The 18,275-nt window shown below is 42.5% G+C and overlaps 1 protein-coding gene and 1 pseudogene across 2 annotated transcripts; one reads left to right on the forward strand and one right to left on the reverse strand.

Annotated features, from left to right (window-relative positions):
- The first annotated feature begins 2,190 nt into the window (after positions 1-2,190).
- On the forward strand, positions 2,191-7,049 carry FOXL3 (forkhead box L3). 2 transcript variants are annotated; one of them, XM_025178611.3, is made up of 4 exons: positions 2,191-2,361; positions 2,477-2,605; positions 3,540-3,708; positions 4,062-7,049. In XM_025178611.3, exons 2-4 carry the CDS (start codon positions 2,499-2,501, stop codon positions 4,542-4,544), a joined length of 759 nt encoding a protein of 252 aa, XP_025034396.1. In that variant the 5' UTR covers positions 2,191-2,361; positions 2,477-2,498; the 3' UTR covers positions 4,545-7,049. The 2 variants fall into 2 exon arrangements, with proteins under 2 accessions (XP_025034396.1, XP_089625399.1); XM_089769273.1 differs by having other exon boundaries at positions 2,191-2,605.
- Positions 7,050-13,469: 6,420 nt separating this feature from the next.
- On the reverse strand, positions 13,470-15,200 carry LOC149523556 (uncharacterized; annotated as a pseudogene).
- Between the last annotated feature and the right edge of the window lie 3,075 nt (positions 15,201-18,275).

Genomic DNA, 18,275 nt, shown 5'->3' on the forward strand with positions numbered 1-18,275 from the left:
GGTTGAATCTTTCTAGTCTGGCACCCTTGAGATCTAACTGGTGTCGAATCAAAGAATTTGTCAGACCACGGGAAGTCAATCTTGTGTAGCAGTATAACCAACACTTCTACTGCTTACTGGGTTTTTAGAAGACATTTAGAGCTAAATAACAGCACAGAGCCCCAGAGAACTAGTATCTGTAAACAAACTTTATGGGATTGTGGGAAATTTGGCCATACCCATGATAAATGAACATCTGGCTAACTAAAATCATGCTGGACCACGGATGTTGCCGGACTAGAGAGGTTCAACCTATACAAGCTATCTATTGCCTTCAAACAGTTTCCCAGCAATCATCCTAGCTATAAAACAAAGGGACCATAAGCCCTGCTTTCACATTGTTAAAAAGTACTAAGTAAAAATAAAAAGGGCTCCTAATGTTATCAGGCTAATCAAGTTTTACTACTTTTCCTTAATGCCCTTATAGAAACCATTACCTATTAAATACTTCAAGTAACGAGATGAGAAGTAGCCTTTTGATTAAAATAGATTGTTTAAACTTTTTTTTAACCAAGACCATTTTTATAATTAAAACCTTCTTCAATTTTAAACACTAACGAGCCGAAAACACAAATTTGGAACCCTGTGGCCTGACTCTCTTCTCTTTTACATGGCAAAAATCAGAAGTAACTCTGCCAATGGAAATGGAATTTAACAGAAATAGATATATTGAAAGGGAAAAAGTGCTGCTCAAAGTTGAACTGGGCATTTACTTGTGCCTTAAATCCTTCTTGCCTGACTTTTATGAGAAAACCCATGGAAATGAATGGAACTGGTTCTCTTTACACTAAGGCCCTTTTCCACCCTTCTTCATATGGGAGTAAATTAAAATCAAGTCTATATCTGCTATCCGCTTTTGTGCCTGAATCTGCTTCTGTTTACCTCAACAGCACAAGTCCCATGGAATCCTATGACAGCAGAATGTGAGTCTTTGCATTAAGGGGCTTTTTGGAATCTTCATCTCATGCACTTGATGATTATTATTCTAGTTTGGGGTAGATGTGTGCATGATTCTGTATAAATGCTAATGCTTATTCTCTTGTTTTGCATGGAAAGATCTCTGGACTACATCACTTCTCTTCATATTTTCTCCCCCCTCTGCTATTATAAATTGTTATATACCTGAGAAAGGTCATGGTTTTACCTCTTTCGATACTTACCTCTCTGGTCTGTCAGTCTTGATACTCTTAAGATAAATCAGTATCTGCTTATTGTTTAATTCCGTGAGTGCAAAGTTCATTCCAATACCCAGTGCTTGAGCAAAACCCCACACACCACTTAAAACTTCAATTTCAGTCTCTCCTTGTCACTTGGGTGAATTTCACCCTAATTGTACACTTTAACTCAGTAAAGACTTTGTATCAAAGATGCTGTAGAAAATAAAAGTTGCATTGAACTGTAACGATAGTAGTTCTGCTTTTAGATTTCTATCCAGGTAACTGTCAGTATACCAGTTTGCTTTCTCCCTTCCAGGCTGTATCTCCTCCCTGAGGTAGTTCTTGAGGAAATAGCCATTTTCAAATCATATAATTATCATGTGGCATACACCTTTTTATTCCCCTTGAAACATTGTGTCATGTTTTTGGTTGACGTCACTTGTTGGAAAACACTCCAAAGCACTGAAATACTATTACATTGTTACTGTATTGGATGCCAACATACAGGGCTATTAGTTTAATTCATCCTTCAGATCAAAGCCCACACAGGCAGCTCTTCTGCCTACAGCTATTTTCCTTTTACTTTCCTGCTTGACAGTGGTCCCTCCGATTCCTCTGTTCTGCTCCCTTTGAATGTACACATTTTCCCTTAGTCGTGGAAATATAATTTATGTCTATTATACTGTATTATAGATTACAGATCAGGGCCAGCATGTGTTATTGGCTGGTATGTCTGTGTATTGTATGCTGGGTTCTAAAAATAAATAAATAAAAAGCCACCCTGCTGAGCAGAGAAGAGGGGGAGAAGAAAAAATCAGGGGCGGGGAGAAACTCTGTTCTCAAAGTTTAATTTACAAGAACAAACCTTGGAGCATGATTTATTAACATCATGGTGTTTGCTTTTGTCACATTGTGTATGTAAAGATGGCAAAACGGCTGGCCCCTCTCCAGCACAGACCACCCAGAGAGCCGAAGCTAAGCTACTGGCTGTACACACCCAAGTTCAAAGGTTCATGGGAGAACTCACCAATTTAATCAGTTATTAGCTGCCTTTCCTATAAGCAGATTGGATGCAAAAACACCACCGACCAAAGGAATATCCTCACAGACTGGCTGTCTGGGACTCAAGAATTACAAAAACAATCTCCACCCCAACACTGAGGAAGTGTGTGTGTATGTGTGTGGTGAGAGAGAGAATGAGACAGAGGGGAGGGAAAAAGGGAGGAGGGAGCCCAGGCACAGAGAAAGAGAAACATCACTCCATCTCTCTCACTCCGCAGGAGCTGAACCAAAAGCAGGAAGATGTTTGATAACACACAGTACCCCTATAACTGTTTTAATTATGATGGGGATGACTATCCAACCTGTAGTTCTGATGAAGAGAAAAAATTCACCAGACCAGCATACAGGTAAGATTAAGTTTTCAAAGTCTTCCTTTCTCCTGGGAGATTGTCTGCACTGTCAGATAATGGATTGGGAATCCTCTCCTCCTCTAATAACCAGCACAGGCATCCTTGCGGGTGATTTCTTCAAGGCACAGAAATCTTGGGTTGTGGGCGGGGGTGTCTTTTTTTTCCGCTCGAGGAAATCTCTTTTCTCCCCTTCTTTCCTCACTTCTTCACTTTAGGGAAAGTGTATTATCTGCCTTTAATGTCCTGGAGTCCTTTGTGTCATCAGACCTCTATTGTCCTCTTCTGCACTTTTAAGGACACAGAGGAAAATTAATCAAATTTGTGAGATGCTCATTAAGGAAATAAATGTGTCTGCTCCTCCTCTCCCCCACTGGAATAAAGATGCAGAATATGAGTTCAGGAGTCAGTCTGGAGAAAGATACCATCCAGTGACCCTCTAATTAGCCACAGTGATGAGCTCACCAGCCCTGAAGTTATGAGAGCCAGTTAAGTGATGGAGTCCCACAGTCTGGTACATTGCATGGGAGCCTAATGGTTCAGGGAAGCTTTCCTTGAGCGATTTGAGATTTTGGTGTGGTTTTTGTTTTGTTTTTTAATCTAAGCATTGCCTGCCGAGTGGAAGGACAAGCAGACAGATTGGGTTTCAATTGTCTGTAAGTAATGCCTGTGTATCATGCTGTATCAATCAATGAGAGTTAAACAGAGTTCTTGCTCTTAGACAAAAGCAAAAGGACTCTGAGCAAACTGCTTGATGTCTCTAAGAGCCATCTCAGGTCAAGGAGTAACACAACCAAAATGTAGGACAAGGAGGAATGTTATAATTCTATAAGAATTATATTTGCACATATGTATGAGTGAGTGAGAGAGCGATCCTAGTTATAAAATACACACATACAAGACAATGGCATAACACAGAGTTTTCCTTTTTCAGCTACATCGCCTTAATTGCAATGGCCATCCAGCAAAGTCCTTCAAACAAAGTAACCTTGTCAGGCATTTATGATTTTATAATGAAGAAATTTCCTTACTACAGATCAAATCAAAGAGCCTGGCAGAACTCCATCCGACATAACTTATCACTGAACAGTTGTTTTGTAAAGGTAAGAGCAAGAACTGGGTATTTTCAATTAAGTGCAACTAAAAATATCTCAGTGCAGGAATAGTCTCCCAAAGCAATGTTAGAAAAGAGGGGAAGCTACAAATAATTTTAAATCTCTTTGCAGACTACAAGTTGTCACTTGAGAAAGTAATGGGTATGTTCTTTTCTGATGTATGTTAATTTACAGCAAATTGAAGAGGCTGGGTTTTGCCTACAAGTAATGTAATGAAAGAGAATAGGCTTAAATGGCTTGTCATGTATGTTTACACCACTCTTGAATGTAAATGAACCCAGATGTTAAGCAGCTGCATCTGTAACACATACAAACACTGAACTGCCTTTAAATGAATACAGGTTCCCAGAACAGAAGGGAATGAGAAGGGAAAAGGAAACTATTGGAGCTTTGCATCTGGATGTGAATCCATGCTGGACCTTTTTGAAAATGGGAATTACAGGCGGAGACGGAGAAGAAGGAACATGAAAAGGGAACACACAGAGCAGAGACCAAATGAAGGGAAAGATCCTTCCTCCCCTGACTCATCTTCCATGGATTCTGGTTTATACAGCATCTCCTGTCATGAAAGGAAATGCGAGCCAACCGAATCTGGACCCAGACTCCTGGAGCCTCATGGGTTCTTTCCAAACAACACCTCCAACAGACACAGTCTAAACAACTCCTCCCTAGGAAAATCTGACTCTGAAATTAAATTTAGCATCGATTACATTCTTTCAGCCCCAGATCCTTTGCCTGTTCTGAGATCTCAGTTTAATATGCAAAATAATAAATACCAATTCATGGAGTCCCAAAAATTAAATCTCCAGCTCTGGACAATGTGATATTATTCATACCTGGTAACAAATTCTGTGATACAGTCTATACAACAGCCTGGTATCACTGAGTAACATCAGTTGGCTGTCTTTTTCCATGTAGTACTCAGAAAGGGTGACGAGTAACTTGATCAGCCAGCTGAGAAGCTATTTATACCACAAGAACTTATTTTCTGAGGTTATAGTCCATGCAATCATTATAAAATCTAACTAGTAACACTGTTGATGATCTTGACATCTTGTGCAACTGCAGTTTTATTTTCTAAAGTATCACTGGCATGTATCTGCATTGCATGGATTATCCTCTCATTTAAATCAACCTACTTTCAGTTTGTTTCTATCACCTTGTACTTTATTAGCGACAAGGGAGATGTGACTTCACTTGCACTGGTGTAAATCTGGCCACTATATAGGCCAGACCTTCTGCTGTTGTAAATCCAGTGTGGCTCCATGGATCACACCAGCTGAGAATCTAGTGGGTTTCTTTCTTAAATTGGGTTAAGAAAACCGCTTATTTCATCTTGTTTATTTATTTATTATTTTTTGTTGCTACATTCAGTATTATGGCTCAGATTATTTGGGTAGTGTGTAGCAGAGGTCAGTCACTATGTTCTCTGATAAATATGGGTATTCATTGCATGATTATAAGAATTTGTTGTTTCAAATCCACAGCCATTGGAAGTGACCTAGTATTCCAATTCATTTCATGAAAGGTATTATTGCAGGGTTTGCTGAACTCTGATACACTTTGATGGTGAATATGACAGAGACTAGTAGACTCACAATATCTTTAGTTAAAACTATTTTCCCCTTGCTCTTTCAGAAATTTCCTGTGATGTAAGAAAGCCCTAGCACATATTTACTTAGCATAAAGAAAGGTTCAACCCTGCAAGGAACTGTATTCATTGACAAAATGTGGGACAAAATAAGGTCTCCTTACCTGCTTTGAGACAAGTTATACTTTCCTATTAAGTGGATTTTTATTGATTCTTCCTGCAAGCAATCACCAAAGTGGTATTTGATACAATCTCAGCAAAACTGGTGAGATTTATAATTTAGAGACATTGACGTTAAGATCATGTGCTCCATTTAACATTATAGTAGCCTGATTATCCTATACAGTCTAAAAGGGTATTTTACAAAAATTACAAGTATGTACAATATGACCAACATATGCTTTTTTTCAAGCACATTTTGCATAATTAATTATTTTCCATTCCCTAACAATGGATTCAACAGAACCCTTATTTGTGGCCTGACTTAACCATGCAAACAAACAAAAAAACCAAGATACTAGTTGGTGTTATAGGAAATTATATAAAGTAAGGACAAAAGTCTGTCTTAACATAAATTCAAAGGTAAATGAAAACAGCTGAGATGATAAGATTACGCAAAATTGTGCAAAAGGTACGCTCAGACATGACTTGAATTTTTATCCAGAAGCTTTGACATTTCACTAACTTATTTTACATTGTTGCTAATATATACTGTACATTTATACTATATATTCTTATAGAAAAAAGGGAGCAATGTAACTGCACTTAATGTTGTAAAAATGCATGATGTACATCTTCTTGGTGTTAAAAGTATTGCTATGTATCTACAATTTACCAGCAATAGTATTTCTCACAAATGGGTAATAAATTTACTTGTTTTCAACAATATAACACTTGAAATCCCTAGGCATTTTCATAACAAACAAAAACCCCACGATATTAGTAAGTGTTACAGGCAATTATATAAAGTAAGGATAAAAGTCTTTCTTAGTATCCAAATTCCAGGTAAACAAAGGCAATTGAGATAAGATTATACAAAACTGGGTATAATTACAATTATGTACAATAATAATATATGACCAATACATAGCGATTTTTTTCAAACACATAGCTTGAACGCAGCTAAATACTTCTTTAAATGAGAAAATGGCAAAATATGTAGAAGTTACATCGCAGTACGCCATCCAGAAATTCAAAGACCAAATTCTGCCTTCAGATGGAAGCATGTCAATCATTTTGAATCAATGGATATTCTGTACAGCTCTCTGAAGGCAGATTCATCTCTCCTTTACACTAATGTAAAAACAGAATAAAGCTACTGCAGCCAGTTGGCATGGATTCCCATCTCCGTAAGAGAGAACAGAATTTACTCCTGAATATAGGCAGGCATGCAAAGACATATCTGTACTTGGAATCTTTATGTATGCACTCAGTTATGTGTGTGTGCACCTCTATGTTTATACATACATTTATGTATTATTGCTTTATATGCAAAACTTTTTTTCTTAATAATTTTGAACAGGGTGACAATGCTGTTTAATTTGTAGTGACAGTAAATCTATACAGTATATTTGAAATATATTTTTCTGCTGCTCAATGCACAAACATGCTTCTTGCTATGGATTCTTTGTTACATGGTGACATTTTTAAGAACAGATCATTAAATTGCAGCAAAGATTGAGCCCAATCCTGGCTCCTACTGCATACAAGGGGATATTTGTCATTGCTTCCAATGAAGGCAGGATCAAACTTACTGAGTAACATTTGGATAAATGTATTGAAAAATGCAGAGAACAGAAATGTAAATATAAAGATTTACATTAGTGATCTAAAGCCATTACCAGTAAGTTGAATTAATATGCACAAATAGCCCTTTCCTTTGCTTACAGCAAGGAGCCTGCTAAGAAAGACAGATATATTTCAGTGTCCCTAATATATAAGCAAAGAAATTTGTGTACAAATGTATGTTAACATTTGTTTTGCAACAGATATCAATCATATTTCTAAAAATGAATAGACATATTTCAATTTACCCAGAGTATTTTATGCGGAGCACTTCAAAAAGGTTTCCAGCACTTAAAGTGAATGGCATTTAATATAGAACAACATAACAGGGGTGAGGGCTAGATGTGACCTTATTCAAATGTCGTAGCCATTACAAAGCCATTCTCGATGTAATTATAATTAAATACTTTATGCCTTTCTTGCAAATCCTCTGATCGATCATTGATATTAACATTAATATTGTATTAACCCCCGAGCAAATGTCTCCTACACAAGTGATATGGATCACCAGGTTTCCATTAACAAACTTGTGCTATTGCCATATGCTAGTTGTGGATACATTTACGTAAATTGCCTTTTCACAGGGAGAAAATGCCCAGTTATTTTCCGCACACACAGTCCAATGCTGTTGCTTCAGCTCTCCCATCACCAGCCTGTCAATGATGTACATAGACTCATAGGGACCATCCTGATCATCTAGTTTAACATGCACATTGCAAGCCTCAGAACCTCGCCCACCTGCTGTTGTAATAGACCGATAACCTCTGCCTGGCTGACCTCAAGTCCCAGAGAATTCACTATTTCCAAGAGTTTAAAGCACGAATGACCCAGGCCTCATGTTACAGAAGAAAGTAAAGTGATAGAGACCCCCCCCAACAAGTCAAAGGATACATAGGTTGAACCTCTCTAGTCTGCCATCCTCAGAACCTGGCTGGTTCCAAACCAGAGAAGTTTTGGACCACAGGAGGTCAATATTGTCTAGCAGCATTATCAACACTTCCATTGCTTACTGGGCTGTTAGAGAACATCAAGGGGTAAATTAGAGCTAAACCACAGCACAGAACACTGACAGCTAGGACTGGTGTCTGTAAACAACCTTATGGGACTATGAGAAATTTGGCCACCCCCATGAAAAGGGAACATCCGGCTAATTAAAATAATTCCAGACCATGAATGCTTCTGGATCAGAGAGTTCTGGACTAGAGAGGTTCAACCATACTCCAGTTTTAGCTCTGTGTAACCAAGAGCAGAACTTGGTACCCAGGTTCACCCCCACCAGCGAACAGGAGGTCTCCCAGGAGCAGCTGCAAGGTAGAGGGTAGAAGCATCATGGTGATGTGGGGAGTAGCAGCTGAACTGCTGCTGCCCAGCTGCAAACTTTACAAGGAACTTAGGGGAACTAATGGCGGCTGCCAGCCCAGCCTGGTTCAAAACCTCCACAAGGGCAGACTGCTTTTCCAGAACATCTTGCAAGTAGTGGACAAAGCAGGCAGCTGAGCGAGGTTATTTGGAAGCACTTTGTAACTTTAAACGAGCATGCGCTCTACTAGATAAGGAACATAACAAAACATTAACCAGGATGTTACGCGAGGAGTTACTGCAGTGACACTGAAACATTTTTTAAAGAGGACACGCTGAGCTCCCTTGCCCCTGCCCACTCCCACCCCTACCTGAGGCCGAGTGCAAAGCCCCAGCACACAGAGCTAGCAGCTGGCAGTAGCTTCTTGACTGCTGGTCCATGCCAGGAGCTCTAACTAGGACCCCAGCATGTGGGGCTGGCAGCAGAGCTCCTGGCGGGAAGGGCAGTGGCCAAGAATCAAGCACGTAGGGCTGACTGCCTAAAACCTAGTGCACGGAGTGGTAGCCAGGACTCCAGGTGCTAGTATGGAGGTTTGGGGGTCCTGCCGTACCCTTCGCACCACTGGCTCCCACTCCAATGAATTACTGTCTTCCAAAACCTGGAGAACCTCAGACACTCCCTATGCAGGCAAAGTTCACTCAAAGAGCATAATCATTTCGTGCTTATTCAATTTCACTACATTTAAGGCAAGGTAGAGCCAAGTGCAAAGGAACATTCATTCTAATTTCTTTATACAGAGCATTAATGTGGAATAATACATGAAGCTGTGCATGTTACTCCCTGGGCATTGCATTTCGAGAGGAATCAGTCCTTCAATCAACCCTTGACTGAGAGAACTTTTAGGATTTGTCCCACTGAGATGTTCAGCCATTAATTAAAAGGAATGGCTAAAGGGCTAGAACGAGGGATGCTGGTTCGATGACTCTCAGTACCCCGACTATAAAAATTGTTCCAGCCCCCCTAAAGGACGAACCTGCCTATATGAGCCAGCTGGCTTGTTTCCATCCTGAAGTTATTTGTGTTCCAAAAGGTCCTAAATTTATAGTTGTGATGGTCTTCCTTGGCCCGATATGGCGTACGGCACATGGTGTTACTATTATGGAATGCATGCTATAAAGGGAAAACAAGGAATGAGTTTATCTTTCAAATGAAGATCCTGGAATCTTTCAAGATAAACATTCTAAATTAGAATCAAAACATGCCACGTTTCTCACCATAGCCATGAAACTAAAAAGAAGCACACGCAGAACACGGTCGGCCCCAATAGGGGACAGAGGATGTAACAGCTCTGACCAACTTTCCATTAGTTCTGGGCCATTCTGTGTTCACATTTTCATGGGAGAGCAGCAAAATTCACTGCGTGGGGCTGTGAAAGACTTCTTGTCCCTATTGAGTGGTCATTATTTCTAAGAGTTAAGAGAAGACTGTAGGACAGAGTAATTTTATTGCTGGTGAAGAACAGAGGTGAAACCTCCACTCTTTCTTAGTCTTGGTTTACGCTATGTACAAAATTCCTCTTCCTGCTTTGAGTAGAGTAAGGATGGATATTGGGGACTAAAGCAGCAAGTAAGTTTCATAGTATAATCATATCATACCTTTATGATCACAGCAAACAACTGCTCTGATTTCTAGTTCCCAGCACTCACCCCCCCCCCCAGCACATTAAATATTTTATCCGAACAAGTGGTTGGTCTGTGAATCAAACTCACTGCCTCTCCCACTAAATGGTATGAGAGTCACTCAATCTCCCGAGGTCTAGAATCTATATAATTGCTAGTACAGGGACACTATGAAATCCAGAAAAAAACACTAGAATTAAATTAACTTCCCACTTGTCCTGTGTCTAAACTGCAAATGAGGGGTGTGATTTCTGCTGCTCATGTACACGTACTTGGGCTCACTCTCACTGAGTTAGCATGAGTATAAAATAGCAGGGTTATTGTGGTCACACATGTAGCCACAGAAGAAGCACGGCAGCCTGAAACCAGTGGATATGTGTTTGGCATGGCTCATCTGTGCTTCTGTTGCTGCTACCTATGCTACCGCAGCTATATTGCTATTGGCACGCCTGCTAGCTTGTAGCTCATAGAGCTAGCATGACTACAGCTTTGTCTACCCTGGCACATATAAGCGCTGTTAGTTACAGCACTGCTCCCAGAACGCAGCAGTGGAACATCTGTTGTGTGTCCACAGTGTCAGCTGGCAGCGCGGTAGCATGACTGTACCTATGACACCTGCTGCAGCATTCAGAGCAGTTCACCATGGGCAAGCAATCCTACAGAGTACCCCTTCCTCTTCTGCTGCTGAGGCTTGTGGGAAGGCAGAGAGTGGGCGTGGGCCGTCTTGGGTCTTGTTCCAATGTCCGATGGTGCATTGCTTCGCATCCCAGACGTATGTGCTTCCATCTGCATTTGGTGCCATCTTTCAATGGCTTTTGTGCTTCGCACTCTGCCTCCTTGGTCTGCAGGAGTGGGTCCTGAACTGGTGAAGAAAATGCTGATAGGTCTCACTACCATGTCAATTACAGTATTTGAGTTACTCCGTGAGCTGCAAAGTGACGATGAGGAGTAAAGCTGATCTTGCCATGTATAGAACCTATGACACGAGATTTCTTGTGGCATTCATGGAGGTGCTGACCAGAGTGGAATGCCACTCTTTTGGGCTCATGAAACAAGCACTGAGTGGTGGGATTGCATCATCGTGCAAGTCCGGGATGATAAACAGAACTTTCGGATGAGGAAAGCCACTTTCATTGGTCTGTGTGATAAGCTCGCCCCCACCTGGCAGTGCAAGGACACTGGAATGAGAACTACCTATCCAGTAGTAAACACACTGTGGAAGCTGGTTACTCCAGATTGCTACTGATTGGTCACCAATCACTTTGGAGTGGGAAAGTCAACGATTCGACTCATGTTGATGGAAGTCTGCAGAGCCATCAATTGCCTCCTCTGAAAAAAACCATGACTCTGGGGAACATGCATGAAATTGTGGATGGCTTTGTAGAGTTGGGCTTACCTAACTGCACAGCGGCAATAGAGGACATACAACACATTCCAGTTCTGACATCAGAACACCTAGCCTCTGAGTACATTAATCAGAAGGGACATTTCTCCATGGTTCTCCAGATGCTTGTGGATCACTGTGGGTGTTTCATGGACATTAACACTGGCTGATCTAGAAAGGTGTATGGCACAGGTATCTTTCAAAAACACTGGCCTGTTCAGGAAGCTGCAAGCTGAGACTTCTTCTTGGACTAGATCACTATAGCGGAAGTATCCATTGTGATCTCCATTGAGATCCTAGGAGATCCTGCCTACCCTTTAATGCCATGGCTCTTGAAGCCATACACTGGGAACCTTGAGAGCACCAAGAAGTGATTTCTCAGGCTGAGCAGGTGCAGAATGACAGTGGAGTCTGCTTTTAGCAATTTAAAAGCCCGCTGGTGATGTTTGCATGGGAAGCTGGACGTAGCTAATGACATTTCTATGTTTATAGCCATGTACTCAGGAGCGGCCCGAGGTGGGCTGCAGGAGCTGGCGCCCCAGGCGGGCTGCGGGAGCTGGGGTCAGAACCCCCGCCTGCACGACCGTCAATGGAATGATGTCATCATCAGGTGCCCCAGGCATCTCGTGATGTCATCATCAGGCGCCCCAGGTGCCCCGTTGAAGGCGGCGCCCTAGGCGATGGCCAAGTCAGCCTTTAGTCACAGGCCGCCCCTGCATGTACCATACCCTCCATAATAATTGGGAAGGGAAGGATGAAAGCTTCACTCAAGCTTGGACTGCTGAGACTCAGTGTATAGAGGCTGAGTGTGAACAGCCTGAGACCAGGGCTATTAGAGGAGCACAGTACAGGACCATAAGGATCAGGAATTCCTTGAGGCAGCAATTTGGTGCTGAAAGTCAGTAATATTTATTGCCATACATGGGAGTGCAGTAGCTGCAATGCTAGAAGGGGACTGTGATTGGTCCATATAATGCACTCAGTACCAAAGTGCTTGTTACTTTGCTAGGGTATGCTTGCTTACTTTTATGTAATGAAATAAAGACTGTTTTCAAATCCAAGAATGCCATTTATTTAAAACAACAAAGATGGGACACATACGCAGCATGACACATCTGCACTTTGTGGAAAGGAAATGAATATGTGAGGCCTTGGCACATTTAGGTTATGTCTACACTGCTCTGTTCTTCTGGAAAAGGCTACTCAAATTGAGAACCGCAATTTGCGTAGCTTTTCCTGCTTCTTTTTCAGAAGAGGCTTTTCCGACATTTGGCCCGTCTACACTAAGCCAAATGTCAGGAAAAAACCCTTTTTTGGAACATCCCCTCTTCCTCATAAAATGAGGTTTACAGGGATGCCAAAAAAGCGTGTCTGCTCTTCTGAAAAAAATTTCAGAAGAGCAGACATGTTCCCTGGATGCAGTAGAGTGTTTCCAGGATACCTGAGGTATTCCAGAAAAACTCTGCAGTGTAGACATAGCTTTACAGATTTGGGTATGTCCAGGTATCATACACAGCTCTACTGTCTGATGTGCTGTGCAATGGTGCTGTGGTCCAGCAGAGCTAAACTGCATGGGGTAGGGGGCTGAGTGCATTGAGTGCCTATGGGAGTCTGCTGGACAGTGGTGAAGGTTGGCGAAGGGGCACGTGTGGAGTGCAATGGGTGCTGACTGGGGACCGGATGGTGGCCAAAATGGGTTGGTGGTGAGACAGGGGGTGCATGGAAAATAGTTTGGGGACACTGACTATGAGGAGAAGGTAATTACAGAGCTGCTCTGTCTGCTGTGCTAGCAGCACCTGGAGCTTGTCAGCTTGGTGCTCTGTGATGTGGCTTTGCTCCTGCTCTCAGTATTCACCTTCTATTCCCTCCTCTCATTGTCCCTCCACTCCTTCAATTCTTTCTTTTTGAAAGCAGCCTGAAGCATAACTTCGTGGATCAAGACAACTTTACTTTTCTGAGGCCTTGTCCTTGCCCTGCCTAGCGATAACAAGGAAGGCTGGGATCCCTGCGTTAAACCTGTGAAGCCAAAATGCAACTTTATACAGAGGGAACATTGTTATCTCTAGACAGAGCATAGCAATGACTCCGTTTATACCCAAGCACTGTTCACATACTTATCAGTGTCTGGCTGTCCCAGGGTGAGTGCACCTAAGACACAAGATCCCCTAAATGGTGAGTTAAGCCTTAGGGCAGGGGTATTCATTGGTGCAGAGCCATAATGTAGGCCGGGCATCTTGGGGAGAGCCAACACAGCATAGTTTCCACAGCCCATATCATCCTGGAAGATATTTTGCTGCTGAGAGTGAGAAGGGAAGCAAAGGAGAGTCTTCTGCGAGACTGCAGCTTCTGTCCTACCCCTTACACGGCTTGTCTGTGTGCAGCAATGGTCCCCTCCTCCCTTATGGGGCAGCGGCATGCGAATGTTACCCTTACTGGGACAATGAACACAGCTGCTCTGCCAAGGAGCCTGCAGAGGTGGATTGCCCAACATTTGCACAAGACTCTGTGAGATCTGTGAGGCCGATTACTGTGAAGTGAGAATGTCCATCAACACCCTGTTCTGCATGTGATGAGCCGTGTGTCGATATAAGCATCACACAGACCCAAGCTGGCTTTCTGCCACACTCCCACCCCCAACAACTCATTTCAGCACTATCAGAAATCAAAGCAACTTACCGGGTGCATCCTCTGCTGTTTGTGCTTCCCCAGGCTCTGAAGGCTGTACCTGGCTCACCTTCTCTGGCGTATGCCTAGACTACATGGCTCTGTCGACGGAGCCATGTAAACTAGTTTACCCGGCATAGGCAAAGAAGTGGGGATTTAAATAATCCCCGCTTCATTAAAATAAACATGGCCGCCGCGCTGTGCCGACGATCAGCTGATTCGGCTGGGAAAGCCTTTGCTGACCGATCCCTTATGCCTCGTGAGGGATCCACTTCTAGACTGCTGCTCTGTGCCGGATCAGCTGATCTTTGGCACAGCACAGCAGCCATGTTTATTTTAATGAAGCGGGGATTATTTAAATCTCTACTTCTTTGCCTATGCTGGGTAAACTAGTTTACATGGCTCCATCGACGGAGCCATGTAGTCTAGACATATCCCTGGGGTAGAAAATAGCTCCTGACTTAATGCATCTGAACATACTGAGTCATCTTCTAGCTCTGGTCTCCCTCCTGCTTGTCACCCTCATCCACAGTGTCTTTGTCCTGGCTCAGTCCACTCTAGCATAACCCCAAAGTATCTAGGGGGTCTTTGCAGTAGAGGTGGGGTCGTTCCCCCCCATCCCATCCAGCTCTTTGTAGAAGCGACAGATTGCTAGTGCAACACTAGAGCAGCGGTTTGCCTTCCACACCTGATGGTGGGCATTTTGCAGCTCCTTCATGTTTCCCTTGCACTGCAGTGCATTCCCATGATGGCCTGTTCTGGTCGTGCATCTCAATACCTGCCCAAAGGTGTCATACTTTCTATGGCTGGCATGCAGCTGGGACTGCACAGCCTCCTTTCCCCAAACACTGATGAGGTCCAGCACTTAGACACGGCTCCAAGTAGGGGATCGCCTGGAGCTCGAAGCAGGCACAGTCACCTGGACACATAGGCTGGCAGCACAACACACATGGCTGAGAAAACAGGAAGAGGACTTTGAAAATTCCAGGGCGATGTAAAGGGCAGGTCTGAGGGTTGGTCACCGGAGGGCAGAGCAGTAGAATTCAAACTGGTGACCGAAGTGGTGAGTACAGGCATTATGGGACAGGTACCAAAGGCCTGTCACTGTGCTGTACTACACCAGGATATCCGAAATGGCCCCCTAGCATTGTAGCCACTGCGCAGAAAGCTCTACTCCTCTCGTCAAGGTGGTTTACACAGGAACCATGGAGTTAGTGCACACTCAGTGCCTTGTCAGTGTGGACACCTCAGGAGTTACAGTGCTGTGAGCTGATTTACTGAGCTATAAATTGCTAGTGTAGACAAGACCTATGTGTGTCCATGAACAGAGGAATCACACATCCACCTTGTAGTGTAGACACAACCTTAAACATGAGCTTTCCAGTGTCCATCGGAAATTATCCCCTAGCGTGGTTACAGTGGCCGTAGATCCCTTCTAAGGTTTCACATCTCTGCTATTTAGTTTAATAACATAATTGCTTCACATCATTATCCCTTTGCCTCAGGGTGTGACGCTGTGTAAATATCACATTAAAATGGCACCATTGTTCCTGTCCTCTCGCTCCCACTATGGTGTTTCTTTAAGTGCAAGAAACAAGAAGCAACTCCCATGATAAGCAATGGGTGGGAGGCTTTGAATATACTGACTCCCTTGCCAGGGTGGTGCAATGAGCAATGTTCTCTGTCTGCTTTGTCTCTATCTTTCCTTCAATGAGGAACACAGGAGCTACTGTCAGCCCATCGGATGTAATTATACAACAGCCTCATTCTGTCCTATGCCATCTGGGAATACCTTTATCCGTGCAGTCCTGGCCCTGCTGGAGTGAATGGAGTTTTGACAGGGGAGGCAAGATTTCACTCTGTACTGCCAGGACCTGCTATTTGCCAAGTCAGCAGGTATCTTATAACTAAGATATTTAATTATCGGCTGCAGGTGTTCCGTGTTTAAACATCAGCAATTTTCTGATTCTATAGTCTTCAACTCAGGCAAAATGCACTGAAGTCAATTGTGATTTTACCCAAGTAAGGAATCACAGAAAGATCTGTTGGGCTATTCCATTCATTGCCCTGCTAATATAAGATTGTTCTGCAAGGGTCACAGCCTACATCTAATACACAGACTAGGTAAATGGAAACAAAAGGAAGTTTTTCTTCACATAGTGCACAGTCAGCCTGTGGAACTCCTTGCCACAGGAGGTTGTAAAGACCAGGATTTGAACAGGGTTCAATAAAAACTAGATAAATTCATGGAGGTTAGGTTCATCAATGGCTATTAGCAAGAATGGGTAGCAATGGTATCCCTAGCCTCTGTCGGGGACTAGGAATGGGTGATTGGAGAAGGATTGCTTGAAGATCTAATACACAGTCTGGGTAAATGGTCCATGGACTGGTATGGTCCATAAAGGCTACAGGACAGAAACCTGCTGCCAATACTACTTCATCTATGGGCACAGCTGCTATAGTTAACATTGTTGCTGCCTCTGTCCCACCTCTCAGTGATGGAGAATCAGTCGATCACTGTGGTCATGAATCCAGGGCTCCAAAAACCTTCTTACCTTATGAGAAAAGAAAGTGAAGCAAGACATAGGACCATTTCCAAAAGGAAGCAAGAAGTGGAAGTATTCTGCCTGTCAGGAGGAAATTATTTAAATAATGCTCCCAAATAAAAAAAGGGATAGAAAATAAGACAGAGAATATCTTATTGTCTATATATAAATCCATGGTACACCCACATACTGAATACTGCATACAAATGTGGTCACCTTATGTCAAAAAAGATATATCGGCATTGGAAAAGGTTCAGAAAAGGGCAACAAAAATAATGAGCGTTTGGAATGGCTGTCATATGAAGAGAGATTAAAAAGACTGGGACTTTTCATTTTAGAAAAGAAGAGACTAATGGGGGATGTGATAGACGTCTATAAAATCATGACAGGTATGGAGAAAGTGAATAAGGGAAAAGTTATTTACTTGTTCCCATAACATAAGAACTAAGGATCACGAAATGAAATGAATAGGTAGCAGGTTTAAAACAAACAAGAGGAAATTTTTCTTCATTCAGTACACAGCCAACTTATGGAACTCCTTGTCAAAGGATGTTGTGAAGACCAGGACTTTAACAAGGTTCAGAAAAGAACTAGATAAATTCATGGAGATTAGGTTCATCATTATTAGCCAGGATGGGTAGGAATGGTGTCCCTAACCTCTATTTGTCAGAATCTGGAAATGGGTGACAGGAGAGGGATCACTTGATGATTACCTGTTCTGTTCACTCCTTCTGGGGCATCTGGCATTGGCCACTGTCGGACAACAGGATACTGGGCTAGATGGACCTTTGGTCTGACCCAGTATGGCCGTTCTTAATTTTCTTATTAATTGGTCTAAAGAAAAGCACTTAGCAGGTGGAACGAGAATGGGGATTTACAGATATGCAGCTGGGCCTGAGCATTAATGGGCCAGCACATTCCCTTTCTCAGCTAATGTTATTCCAAAATAACATAGCCCGCGTCTACACAGCAAGTAGTTATTTCGACAGAATGTTGAAATAATGTCAAGCTGGAAGACTTCTTACTCTGACTCCTGAAACCCTCATTTCATGAGGAGGAAGGGAAGTTGCAGGAAGAATGCTCTAAGTCGTGTTGTGTAGACAGCGCCAAAAGCCGAAATAAGCTATTTCGACTTAAGCTATGCAATTGATGTAGCTCAAGTTGAATAGCTTATTTCCACTGTAGATCTGCTCTAACTGAGCAGCTCTCATGTGCTTCCGTGCAATTATTTCTCTACCAGCTTTAGGCTACTTCAGACAAAATTTTCAAATTAAATGTGAACTCGCTGAACTGAAACTTCTGGTATTTGATTTATAATAAACAAAGGTAGGTCACGTAATCATGTCATTAAAAGAAAGACTTTAACATTCAAGCCACAACATTTTCGCCTGACTCAGTTCCCTATTCTGCTCAAAGAGAATTTTGACATAGTCTTCAGTGAGAACCTGATTATGCAAGACCATGTTCCAGGTTGGTTTTAACTATCAGTTCAAGGATCCTGTTAACTATTATCTTTTCATCCTCCTCAACTTTCACTGGAATAGGGTTGATAAAGTGGGGGAGGAAAAGAGAGCTAACGGTTCAACTAGGGAAGAAATTCAATATG

The sequence above is a fragment of the Pelodiscus sinensis genome, chromosome 15 (assembly GCF_052426305.1).
Source record: "Pelodiscus sinensis isolate ZL-2025 chromosome 15, ASM5242630v1, whole genome shotgun sequence".
In the NCBI taxonomy this organism is placed as follows: Eukaryota; Metazoa; Chordata; order Testudines; family Trionychidae; genus Pelodiscus; species Pelodiscus sinensis.

What these genes read in the sequence shown, in the direction of transcription:
- FOXL3 (XM_089769273.1), top strand. Translation starts at nt 2,499, where the DNA reads ATGTTTGATAACACACAGTACCCCTATAACTGTTTTAATTATGATGGG. An exon ending in TTCACCAGACCAGCATACAG is followed by an intron (nt 2,606 to 3,539) that starts GTAAGATTAAGT and finishes TTCCTTTTTCAG; the next exon opens with CTACATCGCCTTAATTGCAA. An exon ending in TGAACAGTTGTTTTGTAAAG is followed by an intron (nt 3,709 to 4,061) that starts GTAAGAGCAAGA and finishes AAATGAATACAG; the next exon opens with GTTCCCAGAACAGAAGGGAA.